The sequence below is a fragment of the Rousettus aegyptiacus genome, unplaced genomic scaffold (genome assembly GCF_014176215.1).
Source record: "Rousettus aegyptiacus isolate mRouAeg1 unplaced genomic scaffold, mRouAeg1.p scaffold_m13_p_10, whole genome shotgun sequence".
NCBI lineage: Eukaryota > Metazoa > Chordata > Mammalia > Chiroptera > Pteropodidae > Rousettus > Rousettus aegyptiacus.
This window is the reverse complement of record NW_023416285.1, coordinates 78,443,598-78,466,380: the sequence shown is the minus strand read 5'-3', so window position 1 is coordinate 78,466,380 and position 22,783 is coordinate 78,443,598. Positions and strand designations below refer to the sequence as shown.

The window sequence follows — 22,783 nt, the reverse complement described above, 5'->3', positions numbered from 1 at the left end:
ACTTCTCATTGAAGTTTAGAAATTTTACCAGATAGTTCCTATCTATCTATCTATCTATCTATCTATCTATCTATCTATCTATCTATTTTTACTTAGGGAAGTATTGTTTTCCTATTTATTTCATTATTATTTATCTATCTTCTTTCTTTTCTCCCTCTGGAACTAATATTTAAATATTATGATTCCTAGATTTATTCTTTAAGTCTTCTGTCTTTTTAGTAGAAGATAGAAGTGTGTGTTTTTCTTCTGTGCTGCTGTGAGATATTTCTTCCATTTACTTTACAATATTTCTAAATCTATTCCCAGAAGTAGACTTTCTCTGTTTCTTTTCTTGAACTTTTATGTTAAAAAAACATCGTCTTTTTAAAAACATCTTAGGAAATTCCAAATCATGGCTTTAATTTCATCCATCAGAGATCTCCATCAGAGTTCTAGTTTGCTTCCTAATTATTTTACATCTGTATCTTTAGTTCTGCTTTAGTAGGGATACCTCTTTAGATTGTTCAATTTGGTCTTCCTGTGGGAAGTTACTCAGTCCCATCAGATGGTTTATTATATTTCTCTGACTGTTTATGAGTTCCTCAACACCTCGTAAATCATGTATGGCAATCTCTTGAGCATTGGCTAGAAGGTTTATATTTGTCCCCAGTATCACCTGTTTCTGTTTTTATAGATACCACATCCTCTACAATTTCAATGAAAATAAAAATGTAGATTTAAAGCTTTCCTTTGTTTCTTCAAATAACTCTGTTTCAGAAGTGGAATATTTGCTCTATATTTTAAGATGTTTTCCATTTTCATTTGAACTTTATTTTTTTCTGATGAGAAGTAGTCATTCAAATGATCATTTCCCTATGTGTAATGTCATCATAGTTTACTCTCAAGATGTTCTCTTTTTACTTGGTTTTCAACAGTTTTATTCTAAATTTTGTGTGTATGATTTTCTTTATATACATCAACATAGGGTTTGCTGAGCATCTTGAGTATGTAACTTTCACCAAGTTTTGGAAATTTTCAACTAATTTTTCAAGCACTTTTTTTACCATTTCCTTGCTGTATTTTCCTTATATTAGATATTTGATATTATTCCAAATGTTTTTCAGTCTCTTCATTTTTCCCAATCATTGTTTTGTCTTAGATATTTTCTATTGATGTATCTTCACATGGTCTGACAATTTACATTGTCATGTCCAATCTGCTCCTTTTTTCAGCCATTAAATTTTAAAATTCAGATGCTGTATTTTTCTGCACTACAATTTCCATTTGTCTATTTTTTTTTATAGTTTCTATTTCTATGCTGATAGTTCCACAGTTACATTCATTGTGAGAATATTTTCCTTTACTTTGGATATTATAGTAGTTGCTTTAAAATTCTTGTATGCTAATTTTAAAATCTAGACTATGTTAGAATCACTCTGTAGGTTTTCTTTTATCTTAAGAGTAAGTCTAATTTTCCTATTTCTTCAAATGTCAAGTGATTCTAAATTTTATCTTGGATTTTGGGAATGTCATGTTGAAAGTCTGGATTTTGCTATATTCTTCTGATGATCAATATTACTTTTGTTCATTTGTCTTGCTTTAATATATAATTAACAGGATTGGATGCAAAATAAAGATTCTTTATTTAGACAGAAACTCAAATTGTACTTAAAAAAAAATCTTTCGCCAGACTACTTAGAATCTTCATTTTGCCTGTGTGCTTCAGGGGTCAGAGGGAGATTTGGGCAGAGTTTATACAAACAATTTGGGGCTTCCTGTATCAGTCTCTTTTCTTTTTGTGATTTCCCCCTAACTCTTCCAGTGGCTGTGATTGTCCTGAACTCTGCTGTCTGGTTTTTAAGATCTAAAAATTCAGGCTTTATATCAGCCCATGCCCAGCTCAGATAAGGCTTGGCCTCAAGACTAGAAGCCAAAAAAAAAAAAAAAAGAATATAGTTTCTATAGGACTCTTTCCTTCTTCCAGTGTCATCTTCTCTTCAAGAATCTATCTACTCTTAGTTACTTTCCAGGTTGATAATTTTGTTCATAGTTTGTGGTTGTTATGTGTGGCAGGGTTGTCCAGTAGAAATTGTTCTGCTATACCAGAAACAGAACTAGGAACTTTAGGTATGGTTTCTAAAACTGCCTTGTATCAGATACAGAATATTTGAGATATTTCATGTGTAATAGAATCCACTCATTCTCACAAAGTCAGAACTATATTTATTTTGTGTTAAGAGTAAATTTGCTTTTTATAAACTTTGAAATGTTTGTATTTTAAATATTTCAAGCCTAGAGAAAAGGAAAAATTAAAATTTTAATTTACTGTAGTTACAATTTGGTAGATTCCAAGTTAGTTTTCCTATGCAAAATCAATATAATAAGAAGCTATAGCTACAGTAGTTACCCACCATCATGCCTGGGAAGTGTGCAATAAATGTGTATGCTCAAATAGTCATCACGATTATATATGGATTTTAGAAAGGTAATAATTATAACAGTAAATTAATAAAAATGAAAGTACCAAAAATGAATACTTTCCCCTCCTTATATCCTAGGAAGTAGCATGGGCTCTGGAAACTGAGAACAAAGTCCTTCAGGAACAACTGAAAAAAGCTTTACAGGTAAATGATATCATATTCTCTTAAAATTGTTAACAAGTGAAGGAAATATCTATAAAGAATTTATTATTTTTATTTTATTTATTTTTAATTTATTTTTTATGGTGACATTGGTGAACAGAATTCAATAAGTTTCAGCTGTACACTTTAGCAGTAAGGCATACGTATGTTTACATTGTGTATTCATCTCTTATAGTCAGATTTCTTTCTGTCACCACATATTTGACCCCCTTTACCTTATCTTCCTTTTCCCTTATTCCCTTCCTCTTTCCCTCCTCCCCTCTCCCCTCTGGTAACCACTAGTCTATTGTCTGTGCCCATGAGTCTCTGTTTATTTGTCCTGTTCATTCATTGCTTTTAGGTTTATATCCCACATATAAGTGATATCATGTGATTTTCAACTTTTTCTGTCTGGCTTATTTCACTTAGCATGATTATCTCAATGATCATCCATGTTGTCACAAATGGCAATATTTCATCTCTTCTTATGGCTGAGTAATATTCTATTGTATATATGTACCACAGCTTCCTTATTCAATCATCTATCATAGGACACTTCGGTTGGTTCCACGTCCTGGCCACTGGAAATAATACTGCTATGAACATCGGTGTGCCAATATCTTTTCGAATATGGGTTTTCAAGTATTTAGGGTAAATGCATAATAGGGAGATTACTGGATCATATGATAGATCAATTCTTAGTTTTTTGAAAAACCTCCATATTGTTTTCCGTTTTGGCTGTACCAATTTATAAAGAACTTTTAAAATGAATAATTTTGACCTTGTTTACTAATAGGTCTATATTCTTTTGCCAGGTTTAAAACATTTATTTTATGCACTGGGAATATATTAGTAAAATTTAACATTCATTTTTTATCTAAGTAATAAGCTAGAATAAAGTAAACTTGCTATTCAAACAAAAGAAATCTCTTTCAAACTGAGACAATATTATACATAAAAGTAACGTACTGTAGGCATTCTGATTAAACTTAGTTAAACTGGGATTTTGGCTCTTATTGCTCTTTTTCAAATTGTTGCTAAATGATATAATAAGAAGAGAAAAAAGCTCCATTTTTATAAGTGCGTCGATAAAAGTAATATTATTTATATATTATATAGTTTTCCTTCTGAAAAATGCAAGACAATACACAAATTTATTAATGATATAGATCAAAAAGGTGGCTGGGACAGCTGATATAAGAAGCAACAGGTTTTCTTCTTTATTAGAAGCAATAATTTAATCACTATGTTTTATACCAAAAACTAATTTTGTATATGAACTGTAATTGAAAATAAAAACAAACAATGTAGAATGATACAAGACAAAAGCAATCATTTAGAAAATATAGTAGAAAAATTTTATTAATAATATTAAGATAGTATATTTAACAATAAATAGGGTTATAGATGAAGAAAACTATACTGAAGGATATCGATGAATAGTGAAGAAACAATTTATATTTTTAGTTTTAATATTATAAATATTTCAATTTTCTACTTTCTCCAAATTGATATACAAATTTAATGTAATTTATTTATAAATATAAATGGAATTATTTTTGAGTTTATTTTTGAGAATTATTATAGGATATATTGAGATAATAAATTGGCAAGTATACAAAATAACAAAGATTTGCTCATTTAAATCAATATATATTGTAAAACTACAATAACTAAAACAATGTGGTTCTGGATTTAGTACTGAATGAAAAGACCAGAAACAGATTCAAATGACTATAATAATTTATTATTTAATAGTTTTAGTTATTAAATTTTTTTGTAGAAAGGTTAAATAGTCACAAAAAGTAAACTACTATGAAAAAATAATTAGGTCTCTTAGTTCATATGACACACCAAAATAAGTTGCAGATTGATTTAAAATACAAAAGTAATAAATGAACTATAAAGATATTAGCAGAAACACTTGGTAACAATTATCTAGTTTTGGCTAGATCAAGATTTTCTAAGTATTAAACAGTTCCACTTCTAAAAAAATACTGTAAAGAAGAAAAAATGTACAGAGATTTTGTGCAAGTATGTATAATATAAAATTTTTAATAACAAAAATTTTAAATTACCAATATGTCCACTGATAAGAAATTTACTAAATAAAGATATATTATTTAATGTACTTCTGTTAGCTATTCTGATTTTAATGTTTATTGTGATGAAAACACATCTATGACATTATTTAATGAAAGGTCATATTATATGGTATGTATAGTATGATCCAATATAGATAAAAAGTAAAAATACATATAAATGTATTAGTTATATTTAGAAATATTTTAAAAAGATAAATATCAAAATGTTAACAGTTTTCTGTTTGTGATGAGGTTATTTGTGAACTTAATTTTGTTGACTAAATATTCTTTCATATAAATATTATATATATCTTAAAATACAATATACACATAATGTATATTGAATGGTACATTATTGAATGGTACACTTGAAACCTATATAATTTACTAACCAATGTCTCCTAAATAAATTTTAAAAAAACATTAAAAAAAATCTTAAAAATTTTATTCTAGAAGAAATCAATTATTTTCCACATTTTCTTTTATTATTTGTTATTATAGATGTCAATTATCCTGTTTACAATCCAGCATTTTGTATATAATGTATACCTTTTATTAACTATTATTGTGCCTATATAATAGTTATGGCCTTTAAAAAAACAATGGCAGGAACGTCCCAGCTATAAAAACAGCCCTCACAGTTGAAGATGTTTATTCATAGTTTTTAATTTTGAAGATTTATTAAACTATGGATTATATTAGTGGTTTAACTTAAGTTTTTTCAGTTCAGTAAAAATAACATTGAGAAGTAATATGGTCATGAATATATGCAGATACCTAAACATTATAATATTGGCAGGAAAATATCACAGGAATAATGCTTGATAAATGGTTCTTTTTTAAAAAACAGGAAGCTGAAACAGCTAAGCAACAACTTAAGTATTTCCTAAGTCAAGGAGCATTGCTTAGAAGTGATGAAAAGAACAAGACAACAATGGAAAAGAATATTCATAAAACAGAAGTTAAAGGTGAAGATTTGAAATATATATCGGAGACAGAGACAACAAAGGAACAAGTTGCAGATTCAAGTGGACAAAAGAGAAATTCTAAAATCCAAGAACATCCGCAGGTAAGGAAAAAACCAAAATATAGGAATGTGAGCTATAAGAGCTTAATCTTTTATATTATCGTTTACTTTGTATCTATTACTTTAAAAAATTCTCTATGCCTTTTTTTTTTGCTTCTATTTTTACCTTTTAATTTCTGGGCATATTAATTCATTTTATCTTGAATATTAATCTGTAAATTAAATGTGCATGGATTTTGTTAGTGATTTTTTTTTAAGACATATAAATGTTGACATTTTATTTTCAGGATAGCTGTGCCATGACAAACTTCTCAGATATAAAATAATATTTTTTTATTTATATTTATTTGTTTGTTTATTTGTTTATTTATATCTAGATATAATTGACATACATTATGTTACTTTCAGGTGTACAACATAATGGTTTAACATTTGTATATTTTACAAAATTATTAACACAATAAGTCTAGTTATGTATTTTACCATACCAAGTTATAGAATTTTTTTCTTATGGTGAGAACTTTTAAGATTTTAAATCTTAGAAACTTTCGAATATGCAATACAATATTATTAACTATCATGATGATAGTTATATTATTCCCTGGACTGTAAATATACTTTATAACTGAAAGTTTGTAACTTTTGATTCCTTTCACCTATTTTGCCTGACTCTAACTCCCACCTCTAGAAATCACCAATCTGTTTTCTATATCTCTGAGCTTTTTTTTGAGTTACAACATATAAGTGAGATCATATAGTGTTTATCTTCATTTCATTTTTTTATGAATGAATAATATCCCTTTGTGCGTGTATGTGTGTGTAGATAGATCTCTCTCATGTGTGTGTGTATTTGTATCTATTTATCTATCTATATCTATCTATCTATCTATCTATCTATCTATCTATCTATCTATCTATCTATCTATCTATCTATCCATCCATCCATCCATCCATCCATCCATCCATCCATCCATCCATCCATCCCCAGGTTCTTTATTTATTCTATATCTATCTCACAGGTTCTTTATTCATCCATTGATGTACACTTAGTTTGTTTCCATACCTAAGCTATTGTAAATAATGGTGCAATGAATATGGTAGTGCATGTATCTTTTTGATGCAGTGTTTTTGTTTTCTTTGGATAAATGCCCAAAAGTGGAATTGCTGGATCTTGTAGTAGTTCTGTTTTTAGCTTTCTGAGGAACTTTCATATTGTTTTCCATAGTAGCTGTACCAATTTACATCCCCACCAACAGTGCAAAAGGGTTCCCCTTTCTCCATATTTATATACATATACATATACATATACAAATATACATATATGCTGATATACATGAGCTTCATGGTAACCATAAAGCAAAAAAACCACAAAACTATAATAGTTACACAGAAGAAAATGAAAAGAATCTAAACCTAATATTACAGAAAGTTACAAAATCATCAGGAACGTAAGCAAGAGAAGTAGAAAGGAACAGAGAGGAACTACAAAACAGCCAGAAAACAATTAACAAATGTCAATAAGTAAATACCTGTCAATAATTGCTTTAGATGTAAATGGACTAAATTCTCCAATAGAAAGACATAGAGTGCTTGAATAGATAAAAAAGCAAGACACATCTGTATACCCATCTATCTATTGCCTTCAAGAGACTCACCTTAGATGTAAGGATACACATACCTGAAAGTGAAAGGATGAAAAAAGATATTTCATGCAAATGGAAACCCAAAGGTAGCTGGAATAACTATACTTATATTGGACAAAATAACTTTATTTGTTCATGTTTAATAATTTTTTATTTTTCAGTTACAGTTGGCATACAATATTATATTAGTTTCAGGTGTACAACATAGTGATTAGACATTTAACTTATGAAGTGATCACCTGACACCATACAGTTATTACAATATTATTGACTGTATTCCCTATGCTGTACTTTACATCTTCATGACCATTTCGTAATTGCCTATTTGCATTTCTTAATCCCTTCACTATTTCAACCAGCCCCCTAATAGTTCTTCCACCTGGCATCTATCAATTTGTTCTCTCTGTATAAGTTTGTTTCTATTTTGTTTGTTCATTTATTTTGTTTTTTATATTCCAGAAAGAAGTGAAATCGTATGGTGTTTCTTTTTCTCTGGTTCACTTACTTCACTTAGTATAATACCCTCTAGGTCCCTCCATGTTACTGCAAATGACAAGATTTCCTTCTTTTTTATGGCCAAGTAATATTCTGTTGTATATATGTACCACTTTCTCTTTATCTAGTTGTCTATTATGATAGTCATTCTAATAGACATGAGGTGATATTTCATTGTAGTTTTGATTTGCATTTCCCTGATGATTAGTCATGTTGAGTATCTTTTCATATGTCTATTGTCCATCTGTATGTCCTCTCTGGAGAAATATTGCTCAGGTCCTATGCCCATTTTTAAATTGAATTGTTTGCTTTTTTGGTGTTAAGTTGCATGGCTTTCTTATATATTTTGGATATTAGCTCCTTATTGGATGTATCGTTGGTGAATATCTTCTATTCAGTAGATTACCTTTTGTTTTGTTGGTGGTTTCTTTGCTCTGCAAAAACTGTTTAATTTGATGTGGTCCCAAATGTTTATTTTTTCTTTTGTTTCCGTTGACTAGGGAGATATAGCCAAAAAAATATTACTAAGAGTAATGTCAAAGGATTTACTGTCGTCTATGTTTTCTTCTAGGAGTTTAATGGTTTTGGGACTTATATTTAAATCTTTAATCCATTCTGACTTTGTTCTTGTATATGTTGTCAGAAAGTGATCCAGATTCATTTTTTTGTATGTATCTGTTCAGTTTTCCCAAAACCATTTATTGAAGAGACTATCTTTACAACATTGTATATTCTTACCTCCTCTGTCAGAAATAAATTTACCATATAAGAGTGCATTTATTTCTGGGTTCTCTATAGTGTTACATTAGTCTATATGTTTGTATTCATGCCAGTAGCATACGATTTTGATTACTACGGCCTTGTAGTATAGTTTTATGTTAAATAGCATGATACCTCCAGTTTTGTTCTTCTTTCTCAAGATTGCTTAGGCTATTCAGAGTTCTTTATAGTTCCATATAAATTTTAGGATCATTTGTTTCTAGTTCTGTGAAAAATGCCATTGGTATTTTGATATTGAATCTGTAGATTGCTTTGGGCAGTATGGATATTTTAATGATGTTAATTCTTCCTATCCGTAAGCATGGTATCTTCTTCAGTTTCCTTCTTCAGTCTTACTGTTTTCTGAGTATAGGTGTTTGACCTCCTTGGTTAAATTTGTTCTTAGGTATTTTATTTTTTGATGCAGTTATGAATGGGATTATTTTATTAATTTCTCTTTCTTATAGTTCATCATTGGTGTATAAAAACATCCAATTTTTGAATATTAATTTTGTATCCTGCTACTTAACTGAATTAATTTATCAGTTCTAATTTTTTTTTGGTGGAGTCTTTAGGGTTCTCTCTTTACAGTATCATGTCATCTGCAAATAATGACAGTTTTACTTCATTTCCAATTCGGATGCTTTTATTTTTTTGTCTAGTTTCTGTGGCTAGGGATTTCAATATTATATTGAATAAAAATGGTGAAAATGGACATCCTTGTCTTGTTTCTGATCTTAAAGAAAATGCTTTTAGTTTTTCACCATTAGGTATGTTGTAGGTTTGTCATGTGGCCTTTGCTATGTCGATGTGTTGTTCTCTCTTGTCCCACTTTGCCGAGAGGTTTTTTTTTTTTATCATAAATCAATTCTAGATTTTGTCAAATGCTTTTTCTGCATGTATTAAATGATCATATGGTTGTTTTCATTTTATATCCCACATGTAAGTGAAATCATATAGTTCTCAACTTTTTCTGTCTGACTTATTTGACTTAGCATGATTATCTCAAGATCCACCTAAATTGTCACAAATGGCAGTATTTCATCTTTTCTTATGGCTGAGTAATATTCCATTGTATATATGTACTTACGGCATCTTAATAATTTTTATTTATTAGAGTATAAAACTTTGCTCTCATTTGGAAATAAATATTGGTAACATTTCTTCTACTATAACATTTTTGATTCCTTAATCTTACAGAATTGACATATTTTTAAAAACTTCTTTGAATGATATTTTAAAAAAATGTTTTGACATAAACAAGTTATGTGCCTATTTGGTATATTTAAATTTAGTATTATCTTTATCACAGGTCTCAATTGTCCACAATGAAAGCCCAACTGAAAACAGGTAAAATATATTTTTAAATTTATTCTTTTTCTTATCTTTACCAGTTTACATAACTAAATGGTAAAAAGAGTCATTCTAAACTCAGTATCATAAAGCTCCCTGATTCATATCTCTGCTTATAATATTTCACTCTTATCTTTGAAACCAATTCTAATAGAAAGTATTTGAAAATTCAGGTGTTAAAGAGTGATGGTTTTAGATGCTGTCAAAATAGAAAATTCTAAATAAAAATTTTAAATTAAGGACTAGGGCTAGTATACAAAACCACGCTGAATCATGTTAGTTCATCATAAACATATATATATATATATACACGTGCACACAAATAATTAAATTAACTGATTCATCCAATTAAATTTATAGTTTTCACTAGTGAGTGAGTCTGCTTGATTAACATATGATTGATTCACCACCTATACTCAAACCAGTCAAGAAATAGAAAACCTAATTCAGATATATTTGTGGAAGAACAAATTCTGTCAATAAGAGTTAGGCTGTTATCCACTGTCAGTTGTTTCTTTCTGTCATTGACTTGAATTAATGAGAATTCAAATTCAATGTACATCAGGCACTTATTTCTTAATTATACACCCCTTTATACATAAAATTTTGACTTTAACTGCCACATTGAAAAAGAGGAAAGAATTACCGAGAAGTATGTATATCTTGGCTTCATTACTGTCTTTAATATTTCTAGATTACAGAACCAGATAAATTAGCAAGAATTAGATAATAAATGTAATAATTAATGATCAGAAGTTTTGAAAAGGTCCATTTTAAATATCTGTTGTTATTATTTATATTTTTTAAAGTATTCCTTTTTAGTATTGCAAGAGATAATTAGACATTGGCTTATTTATTTGTTGTTTTACAAACTTATCGTGGGTAGATTTCTTGTCATTTATTCCTTTACATTATAGATATGTGTTGTCAGTATTATGAATATTTAAAAAGGTATAAGGAAAATATTAATAATTGTCTTCAATGTTAATGGGACTTATCCAGCTTATGATCATGTAAAAATAGAAACAAATAAAGCATTATAATCATATCCATGTTAAGAGTATGATAGAACATGGCAGATTACTACAATTTTTCTATGAAACATAGGGAAGTGCAGTTTTAGAAAATGCAAGAAAGCCATTACTTTATCACCCTGAAGAACAGGATGTGATAACTCTTCATATAAATTGTCTTAATATTGATTACTTAGTTGCTGCTACTGAATTAATAGACTTTTTATATATTTGGTGAATCTCAGAAAGTAGAAACATTGGCTTAAACAAAAATATTTTAAAGAGAATCTTCAGTCTCTATAAAGATAGTAAGGTAATCTCAGTTACTTTCCATGAGCTTTTGGAAAAATCTTGAATGGTGGTTATGATAATTTTACTGTGAATTACTGCTCCTGCAAATCCCCATTCTACTTGATTAATAAGTTACAGTTAAGAGTGATAATAGGAAGTGGAAGAATGGAAGAATTGTTGGATGGGGAACAGCAGACTGCGATGATAGGGCATATAGGACATCAAAAGCTGAAAAACAATTGTAAAATGGATATCAAATAATTCCTCTAAAATGGCTTTATTTTCTAGAAATGTTAATTGGTATAATGTTTCCTAACTTTAGGAGGAAGATTATTTAAATCCATTTCAACTCAATTTAGTTTAAATAGGAAAATAAGAACGGAGTGTTCATTCTATGCAAGGAACTATGCTAGACGTTAGGGGGCATTTAAAGATGACAACCATATGGTTCTTGCCCTCAGCACAGTAACCTTCTAGTAAGGTAGATGAGATGTGCAAAAATAAACATAGTATAATGCAGAAGATACCTTCTATACAAAGTTACCAAGAAACTGCCTCAAAAGAAGGAAAATTTTTTGGCTGGATTGAGAATAATGTATCATTTAATTAAAAAAAAAACCCAGCTGGCTTGAATTTTAATAGGGGAATATGAAGAAAAGTTGTTGCAGGTGAACTAAGCAGTTGAAGCAAAGAGAAAGATGTTTAGAATCTACACAGTGTGCCAGGGAAAGGCCAGTAATTATTTTTTTTGGAATGTAGACTGAGAAGCATAATGGATATGACATGAAAGAGGTTGTTTCAATTTGACTTGTTAGGTTTAATATAATTGCCCTAACAGCTTTAGGTTGACTATTGCTAAATATAATAAAAAATTCAAACTATTAAGCACATGGCACAATATTATTCATCAAACTTCATTTTGGGTTACTTCTTAGATCCTAATAGAATTTCTGAAATACTTTGGAAAAGTCTCCCAAACCTTCAGAGAGTGGATGGGAACGAAGTAAGGAGATCCCACCCGAGCAGACACATGGTATTGCTTACAATAAAGTACATTTTTTTTCACGCTTTACAACATTTGGAAATTTATTTTGGCTTAGGGAATGAGTTAGTTGCAAATATTTAGTCAAGCACAATTGTGTTGTTAGCTTTTAATGACTTACAGCATTGAAACTCACACCTTTTAGAAATGAAAATGTAAAGTATTTCTTGGTTCTTGGTGTTTTAGTTTTAAGAGTTACACATCCATCCTACTTCTTTCTAAATTCTCCTTTAAAGGACTTTTTCTTCCAATGTTAAGTTTGTTTTAAAGCAAAAATATCTGTACAAAAGAGAAAGTGTATTAATATGTGTTTACTTTTTCTCCATGGATTAGATGATTAGCTATTAAATTCATTCATTTATTCACTAGGATAATTAATTCAAAATATATTTTGTCACCTTCATATGCCATGTATTCTTCTAGGCATTGGGTTTTACTGATAAGTAAAATAAATAAGGTCTCTTCTCTTGTGGTATTTATATTATAGTGGGAAAGATAAGCAATAAACAAGTAAAAACAAATGAACATGACAATTTTAGAGAGTAATAAATGAAGACAATAAAACTCTCTTTCAGATAAGGAGTCACAGGAAAGGATAATTTAGATTGGGTGGTCAAGGGTATTATCTATTATGAAAAGGGATTATATAATTATGAAATAAAAAACTATTAAAATATTTTGTCTCTTTCTAGTTTTTACCAGAATAAACTTCTACAAATGTAAATTTACCTTATTATTAAAAGCTCTGGAGGAGAATTCATAATTTCCTTAGTTAACTGTTGTGTAAGGAATAGTGACCTAAATTGTAGGCATTTCCTCTATAAATTGTAAGGTAGATTTTATAGAGGAAATCTTACAAACTAAGAAATAGTAGAGTGTAAAATATCCCCTAACCTATCATTATTTCGTAGAAAGTTATGCATGGGCTGAGTATAGCTGGATTCACCAGGAGAAAGTACCCCTGAGAGGGACTTCCTCCTCATACAACAGTTTACATAATTAGGGAACTCGGGAAGAAATAGAGGACACCTAGTCAACTATGTAACAGTGATTGATTCCTGGTTGGGGCAATGGCCTTGTTAGAAAAAGGGAGCACTTGGAGGAGTAGGCAATTTGTATAGTAATATATCTGGTATCAGTGAGACCTGTTTTTCTATCAAATAGTCTTGGTGAACTGGCTTTTCCAAACCACCAAAAGGGGGAAGGGATAGGACCACCATGGCCTTTCAAAACAAAGGTTTGTCTTTCCTCTGTCCACTCTTGGTCTTGGAGTCTCTTTTATATAAATCTCTTTCTTAGCTCTGGCTAACACTTCGTCCAGATCATAACAACTTCCATAGTATTGCCTGAGTGAAGGATGTCAGTAAGGTCCATAGCTGGGTTAGGTAAAGGTATAGAAACAATATCCTATTAAATTCACATGGTGGGCTCTACTTCCTGGACAGCAAAGAAGACTGTTGTGGAAGGTTCATTCAATATCTGCGATGAGAAAGATAAATTTATTTGTCATCTTTTTTGATATTCACCCTCCAATCAATTCCAAGGTCAGACATGTTCCTACCTGATAAATTGAGATCTGTTATTCCTCTTTGGAGGTGAGGCAGATTGTCATTTTCCTGGAGTGATAAGTTCAGCAGAGATCTAAAATTTGCCATTTTGCCATCATAAGTCACCTTCAGGATCAGAAGAGGATGTCTGCAGAACCATCTGATGTAAAAACAATGCCCGTCTTTTAAATGAGCAATATATTCTGTCTCCCATGTACTGAGGTCAAAGCAGGGGGTGAAAAAAGGAAGGGGGATATATTATTGCACTTGAAATAATCTTTTTCTCCACCCCCTAATTCCAAAGTGCTTTTCGAGTTCAACCAATGCAGAATGGCCATGGGGGTACGGTAGCCTATAACTGGTAAACAGTCAGGGAAAGCTGGACCAATAAGCACTGTGGAAGTTGTTTTTAAAGAGTCTGGCTTAGATGGCAATTAGACCAGGCTTGATGAGCAAGAGTGGTTTATGTGTCTTTACAATGAATTCCTTATTAGACATCTTATTTCTTCATAGAAGATGGATTTGAACAAGGACTCAAGGCTATAGTAGAGATGATGATCATGCATTCTTGACTGGCTTTTTCATTCCAGATATTTTCCTTTAGATGTATCTTTTTTTTTTTCTTGTGGGCATATACATATACAAAATAAGGATAGAATTTGTTACTAGGTTGTACCTATATCCTTAGGCAGGAGTATCTTAGAAAAGTGTGTGTATTTAATAGTTCCTGGGTGACCCAGTGGCCTGACCATGTAACTAGGCCATAAGTGATGGCTCATGAGTGTTTGTAAAATTATACTTCAGTCTAAGGAGAGTTTACTCTGTGACCATGAACAATACCTAAAATTCACCCAATTTTCAAAGATGTTCAATTCCATGGGATCATAACAATTTTCAGACATCTTGGTGGGTAAATGTAACACTCCATTAGATTTTATGATCATTGAGAGAGGCTGTTCCATCAAGGAATAATACTTGCTTGTCAGGTGGCAAATTTTGTAGGTAAGAGTCTTACTAAGTCAATGGTTTGCTTGAAACAACAGGGGAGTAGCTCTGTGCCCAGCGAGTGTGCAGCCATGTTTCATGAATTCGGCTAAGGTCTTAAGGAGTAGGACTGGCCTTTTGATTGGATATGGTACCTCCCCTTTACAATAGAATTTCACTGAAGTTGTATCACCTTAAGAGATTTTGGTTTAGAGAAGACCCATTATGAGATAGGAATGTTGGGTTGAAAAGTGAGAATCTGTCCCATTAGGGCTCAATAATAGATTAGTAGTCACTGCCCAAAAGGCATGTATTGTACAGCAGTAGAAGGAAGTCATTGAGTTAAAAGATCCAGGAGCTGAGTAATAACTTGAAGTATTGTTGCCAAAAGCTCCAGTTAGCAAAAGTTTGCTTACAGGTATCTGTAATTTCATGCATCTGAAGAGTATGGCAACAATTTATTCAGTAGCTGGTATAGTGACAGAGACTGGGGGAGAGGGATGCTGTTGTTTTTTTTCCTTGTTTAAGTTTCAGTAGTCCACTATGGTGCCCTATGTTTGTTTGTTTTTTAGCTAGACATATTAGTATTGCATAGCATCCCTGCTTGCATCATTTTTTTTTTCTGGGAAGTAATTTATATTTACCCTCCCTGAATATTATTGAATTATTGTGGTAGTTAAGACACATTCATGTATTTGGCCAAAAAGGTGGTTATCCAACCAGGATGGCTGTGTTCCTGTTCTGGGTTTAATAATTAGGAATTTCTATATCAGTTATGTAATCTAAGAAAGAAGCAGCAAATGCGGCTGTAATATAAAGTACAAAACTAGTAGCTCTGTATATCAAGAATCTCTAAAACCACTCCTATCACGAGGAGAACTCACAGACTCAGTATATAGTCATCATCGTGGTGAAGATTTGTTATAGCAAAAAGATACAAAGCAAAATCAGCAAATGGTAAAGATGCATGGGGAAAAGTACAGAGGAAAGTGCAAGCTTTCAAGAATCTTCTTCCAATGGAGTCATACAGGATGCTCTTAATTCTTCCAGCAATGAATTGTGGCAACACATGTGAAATGTAAAGCTCTTTAGAGACTTTCTTTAAGTCCAGAGTTTTTATTATGGCCAGTCATATAGTACCCTCTGCATACCATGTACCAAAATTCCAGACTCCCATAAGGAAAAAAGGTGTTCTGCATAAACCATATTATTTGTCTAACAGTTTGGGCACAGTGAGCCATTCATTAGTTCTTGGAATTGCAGAAAACCTTTCAAAATCCAAGTTCCCATATGCCAGCCAAGACTGAACCTTGTAATCAGGTCTTTCTAAGGATAACAGCTGTCCTGCTGTACTTACTCTTTCCTGTGCAGTATACCCCTTTTGCCCTTGGCCAAGGCATTTTTTACAGTAAAATTATTATCACTGGGATCCTATGCTCCAGGTCAGACCAACCTATAGTATTGATCTTAGTTATACCCTTTAGGAGTCTCGAACTTAGCTAATTAAAAGAAATCCCATTAACCATATCTTAGAAAGCCAAGTGTCTTCTTCCTTAATTTTTTGTATTGATATATATATTTTTCCTTGCCCAAGGCATCAATTCAGGTACTGCACATACTGACTAATAAGTTGAAGATGACCTGAGAGCCTTTTGGTGCAGAAACAATATGATGACAATCAGGGTACATACACAAGAAATATAATCCCAGAGAACACATGCGATATCCTTCAAAACAAAGCTTTCACAATTCTTAGAGCACCCTAAGAGGATATACAATGATCAGGCAGTACAGATTGTCAGGGCCCTCATGTAGTCTCCTTCCATCAGGACGCTTACCTTAGGGTTTCCAGTCCAGTCTAATTGATTTAATTATTTGTTTTAGAAGGACAGTTTGAAAGCAGTCAGTTCCAAACAGCTTTTCTTGTGAGTGACACCAGTTAATCTACCTGGCAAGTGTAGATGACATCTGAAGCTATTATGTGTGGAAAACGTAGGATCTGGGCTACGCTCTGTTAGCTCAGGCTCAGCAGTCAGTTTGAATTCAAAGTGCTTTCAGCAGCTTGGAAAGGCAGCACAAGTAGTTTTATTAGTGCTCTTCCTCTCCCCAGTGCCTCCCAAAGTACTGGAGTTTTTGGTTTGTTTTTGTTTTTGGTTTTTTTTGGTCAGGTGTTGCAAAATCAGTGTTCCCATTCAGTAATCAAAACTGTATATTTTTTCTAAATCATATTCTATTTTCATTCAGACCTTTCGATTGGAAGTGCTGTTGTATGAAAGAAGGAGAAAAACATTTTTTCATAAAAGCATTTTTTTACAACTTAACCAGAAAGATATGTCATGTTCAAAAATAGATTAGAACAAATCATGAATTGTCATTAATTTCAAAATGGCTTTATTTCTATGCCTTTTGTGCTGATCATTTATCCAGTGAACAATCTAGAAAAAAAATCGATTCCTTTCTGGGAACAGCTATATTTAATAGTCAAACTGCCTTACTAAGCTGTATGTGCCAGGAGAAAGGGGAGGGAAGTAGAATAAGGCTATCAGTCAACTGTTGCAAACTGCAATTAATCTAGTAAGTCAAACACAATGATCAATCTACATCAGTGAGACATCTAGAGAGAGTGTTGGCAGTCTGATCTGCTGATAATGGGCAGAGTGGACCACATTCTCTGAGATGTACCCTTCCCCAATTTGCAACTTTTAGTAGGGATAACAAATTAGGAATGCAATCAGTTTCTGTATACAGAGTAGATCAGCAGCTGGATTTAAGATGGTTCCATTAAAGAACAAGTTCTTTTCTGTGGACATTTGTATATGACCCAATTGGTCTAGCCTACCTCCAGGATGTTTTTAGAGTTTAGCACTTCAAAGAAAGGTGCCCAGAAACTGGAACTGTCTCAGAGTCTAACTGAGCCTATGTCTGCTTTCCGTTCTTTATAACAACCCATGCTGAGGCTGAAACAGCTCATAGCAGACAGTATCAGGTATCAGGTTTCAGCTGAGAGTCAGATACAGACAATTAAGATCTGTGAATTAGCTTTTTTCTTTAATTTATATATATATATGTAAATATATATATACACACACATATATGTTTTTGTGTTTATGTGTGTGTGTGTGTGTGTGTGTATTTATAGATCAGTAGCAAAGCTGAGATCCTATAGAGACACATAGCTCTGTTATGTGTCCAAGTGACAATCAAGTCTTTCTCAAGTCCTTTTGTTTTGTCAGTCTAAAAGCCCAAATTGACTCCCTCATAAATGTGTACATCAGGCCAGAAAATCATCATCCTCTGGAAGTCAAACATTTGATTTTACAAGGCCTTATTCGCAACTAAAAACTGCTTCTTAAAACTCTAAAAGTGTATCTTCATTTAGGGATTGGCTCTCTTGTTCTTTTGCCTTTCTTTTTCCAGAGGCTCCAGTTGGCAAAATCATAATTATGGAATGTGGTCCTATTTTAAATATTCAAAGAATTTAAATTCCATGCCATTCTTGACAGCAAAATGCCAAGAAGTTGTGTTCCATAACACTTTTTCTTTGCAGATTTTCCCGATCAGGATACTGCTAGCATTTATAAAATTAAAACACATAACTTTCACATCAATTTTTACCATATATCCAGATGTGGTTGCTACAAAATACAAAGCCTTTTAAAAATTTACCCCCTTTTCCTCATTACAAGTTTATACTAGCAGCAAATTTATCATTTACAGGCTTAACATTTCAGCTGCAAGGGAATCCCCCCTGGAATGCAAGGGAGGAGTGATGCCATGGTAGTAGCAGAGCTAGGCTGAATAAAAGGCTGGATTCCTCTGCTCCTTACCCCCAACCTTCACGTTTTCCCCTCTGGTTTATTTAAAGCTTTAGCCATAGGAGCTGATTTAAACTTTTCTTCCACCAGGAAGAGAGAGTAACTACAAATCAGTTTTTATTACCTTTGATCCATCCAAAGCCACCTTTGGGAATTTTTAGGCCCTTTTCTCCTCCGATTTGGTGGTGAGAACAAAAACTAAAGACATTGGCCAAGCTGCATCTTGTTTTCCTCACTTTACCCAGCACCATAAAAGTAGCCAGGGCATCCAGCAACGAATTCTGGAGTTGAATGTATCATTTTCAGATTTAAGAGGTAACTTTTACCTCTCACAACACACAGCAGCTCAACTACTGTTTTATATCGTAGATGACTCCATAGCCACCCAAAGTAAATCATATCCCATCTCAGTCTTTCCTAATTCCTTTTCCCAAAACTATGCTTTCTTCATAGTGTGTCGGAGGCCATTCTATTGAATCCCACTTCCAGCGCCAATGGTACTGAAGGTCCCCAAGACCATTCCTAGGTACCATGATTTGCTAGGAAGACTCACAGGATTCAGCATATGGTCATTATTATATTTTAGCAAATGGATACAAAGCAAAATCAGTAAAGGGAAAAGGTATATGGGACACTGTTTGGAAGAAACCAGGTCAAAGCCTCTGAGTCTTCTTTCAGTGGAATCACATAGGACATGCTTAATTATTCCAGCAATGAATTGTGAAAACGCATGTGACACATTGTCTATCAGTGAAGCTCAGGGTTTTTACTGGTGGCTGGTCATATAGACACCCTGCCTACCATGTACTAAAATCCCTACTCCCAAAAGGAAAGCAAGTGTTTATCATAAATCACATTGTTTGTACAGTTTGGGAACAGTGAGCCACTTTTATCACTTCTGGGATTAGTGGGAGCCTTGGCAAGTTACCAGATGCCAGCCAAGCGCCAAGCTTGTAAGCAGGCCTTTCTAAGGATAGAAGTCTCAGCACTGATATGTTAACTCCTTTTTGAGCACCAAATAAGATTCAGTACATAGTAAGTTTAGGAATGTTTGAGGTCTTACCCTTTGGAGAACTGAAGAAGTTAGGGCTCTAGCTCAAGATTTAGCCTCAGTTTGTCCCATTTGTGTAACAATATTAAGATTATTCTAAATTTTGTATCAGCCCAATAGTTTCCCTCCCTTCTGTTGCAAGAGAGAAAAACAGATTTTTCTGGAACTATGAAGCTCTCTGATCAGGGGGAAATAGATATATTGGAAACAGAACATCTGGAAGGAGTTTGCATTTCAATATTACAGGTATCAGTGAAAGATTTTGAGTTTCTGCAAAGCTATCAAATGGGGGAAAGGGAGATATTCAGTGATGCCATTCAGGAAAAAAACATGTTTATCATTCTCATTAACCAATTATTTATTTTTTTCTAGTGTTAGAATAATTTTCCTTTTGTCTCATATAATTTACTTATAGTTTAAGTCTTGTTTCCAGTTATTTCAGTAATAACAAGAGCTGTTATCTGTAGCTTGTCAACATTTTCAGTGTAAGAATAATTTATTTATATATCTACACACTATTTTTAAATAGTCCACCAGGCTTATTTTCTCTAGGAGAAATAATTCCAAGTATTCTAACATTTTATATTTACAGACTCTTTATCATCTTACATTTCTACTAAACCTTTTCAAATTTTTTGAGTTTATTTATAGTTGAGTAGCCTAAAACTATGAAGCATTTGACCTATGATCATTATAATTTTTAATACTATCAAAATATTTGATATGTTTTTACTTTTATGTTTATATTCTCTATATTGAAAATTTTCTATGATTTTAAAATCCATTTTATATTGTACTATATTGCACTTTGAATCCTAGATCTTTCTGTTTTTCTTATATATAGGAATGCATTCCACATGTTATATTATTACAGAGAAGAATGTCAAATCTCTTCTCTATATTTTCATTGATAATTAAAAGTTCAAAATATACATCATTACTTGCAAGAGTTTTTTTTTTTCCTAAGCGGGGAGGGGAATGGGTTGGGGATTGTGTTGATATTTAGAAAATGGGTAGAGTTAATAAGGAAAGCTCCTGAAAAAGAAGTGTTGGAACAACAAACAAATAAATGCAAGCCAAAAATAGGACAAGTTGGGCAGTAATCCAATGGCAGTCTTTCATTTTGCCTGGGTGACAAAGAATTAAGAGGGATTATGAGGTATTTATGATAATATACATAACAGATTCTGCTGTTATATATCTATTTGCTTGGTGAGTAAAAGATGCAATGCTCAGATCTTCAGAATTAACAAATACTTTAGCAAGCAGGAGATTTATTCTTTAAACCACTTCAGTGGTGTCAAAGACTGTCATGTAGAATGCTGTCAACATGATTCTATCAAAGCAGTTAAAATACATGCTTATAATTATACTATTGTGTTTTTAAAAGGAATGATGACAAAAAAGAACCTTAAAGACTTAAAACATACTCTTTATTATTGGAATCTGTTTTATAATACAATTAAAAAGTCTGTCATAACTTAAGACTTTTGAACTATCAACTACCTTCCACTTTTACTCTCAGAATTGTCTTCCCTCCCCTGCTTCCCCTTTTAATAATCCAAACTCTGCTGTTTGAAATTCATCCTAAATTTAAAAATGTATAGGACGAGTGGAGAATTTTAAATCAGTCACACTTAAACATTTTGCATCTGTGAGACCAAAATTCAAATTACTTTAGATATTTTGCAATAAACCTTAGGCAAAGTATATTAACTGGAGCAATAGCTGTTTAAAATGAAGAACCATCAAACTCTGTTGCATTTGATAGGGCTAGGAAAGTTTCATTAAGTTCCATAGAACATAGATAGTTTAGCCATTTAAATTGTCATCTAAACTGGAATGCTGGGACAACAATCATAAACTGACACTGTGCAGAAAAAGCATGACACGTGGCTGGTCAACCTAATTTTGGAACCCTGAGAGCTGACCTCTTACCTTGAGGAACATTAACTCAGAGCTTGGGAATTGACTCCGATGGAAGACAGTGATCTTTCAATGTCAAAACTGTTGTAGAGAGATTTTGATTTTGATTCAGAAATAAAATTATGAAGAAATAACTGTGTTATAAATATGATTAAAGGACACCTCCAAACCATTCTGTGCTCTACTTTCACTGACAAAATCTTTCTCGTTCTGTGGCCTGTTAAGACCTTGAATAACTATTATGTTGAATGTTTTAAATGTGCGTTAATTCTGTGTATCTATTTTAAATCCCAGAAGATACATTATCTTCAACTTGGTATTTAGTTTCAACATCATATTTGCATTACCGTTAATTATGAATAATTATAATTGCTTATTTAATATTCTTATAGATTATGAAAATGATTCTTCAGTTACAAATAAAAAATGTTCTTCACATAATCTAATACCAGATGTTTTATAATTCTAAAGATCAGAGAAGAAAAGAGCTAGCCCTGCTATTTCAGATCTTTCACAGATCCTCAAGTCTCAGGATGGATCAGCTTTTTTAAAGAGTTTAAATGAAGTTTCAGCTGATGAAGACCAACCTACTACATCTCCATCAGAATCCCGTGATGAATCATTTACAAGAAGAGTGTTACAGGGCAAAGAAATTCAAGATTTACCGTCTGTCAGAGGAACATCACTTCCAGGGGATGAAACAGAGACGTCATTCATTGCACCCCCTGTTGTTACTAAAGGAAAGTCAATGGATAGTGCTATATCAAAGGTAAGATGTAGTACGTTGACTTGAAAGCCATTTACTTTGAATTGCTAGATTCCTTCAATATTTTGAATAAATGTTAAACAAACACAGCAATATTTTCTTACTTATAGGGAATAAAAAGTTTGCCTTTGAATACAACTTGCTTTATATTTAGAGTGTTTCTGTAATATTTGGGAATCAAAGTAATATTTTAACAAAAAAGTTTTAATTTATATTGACAAAGAAGCTGTGGCTTAGATTAGATTCTTAAATGAGACAGAAAAATTTTTATTTTAGGTTCATCTAAAAAATAATTTTATACATTAAGGTAATTATAAAAGCATAATAATTTTTGAAATAATTGTATAGACCTTCAGTGAGACCTAAAATATTATCAGAATTGTTTTT

General features: G+C 32.0%; 1 protein-coding gene across 1 annotated transcript in view; it reads left to right on the top strand.

The window, feature by feature from the left end:
* The window catches only part of CCDC7 (coiled-coil domain containing 7), a 98,546-nt gene extending 88,530 nt beyond the window's left edge, over positions 1-10,016 (top strand). The window contains 3 exon segments of the mRNA XM_036228055.1: positions 2,538-2,603; positions 5,535-5,753; positions 9,921-10,016. Of these exon segments, the coding sequence (XP_036083948.1) occupies positions 2,538-2,603; positions 5,535-5,753; positions 9,921-9,962 (327 nt within the window). The 3' untranslated portion in view covers positions 9,963-10,016.
* The last annotated feature ends 12,767 nt before the right edge of the window (positions 10,017-22,783 follow it).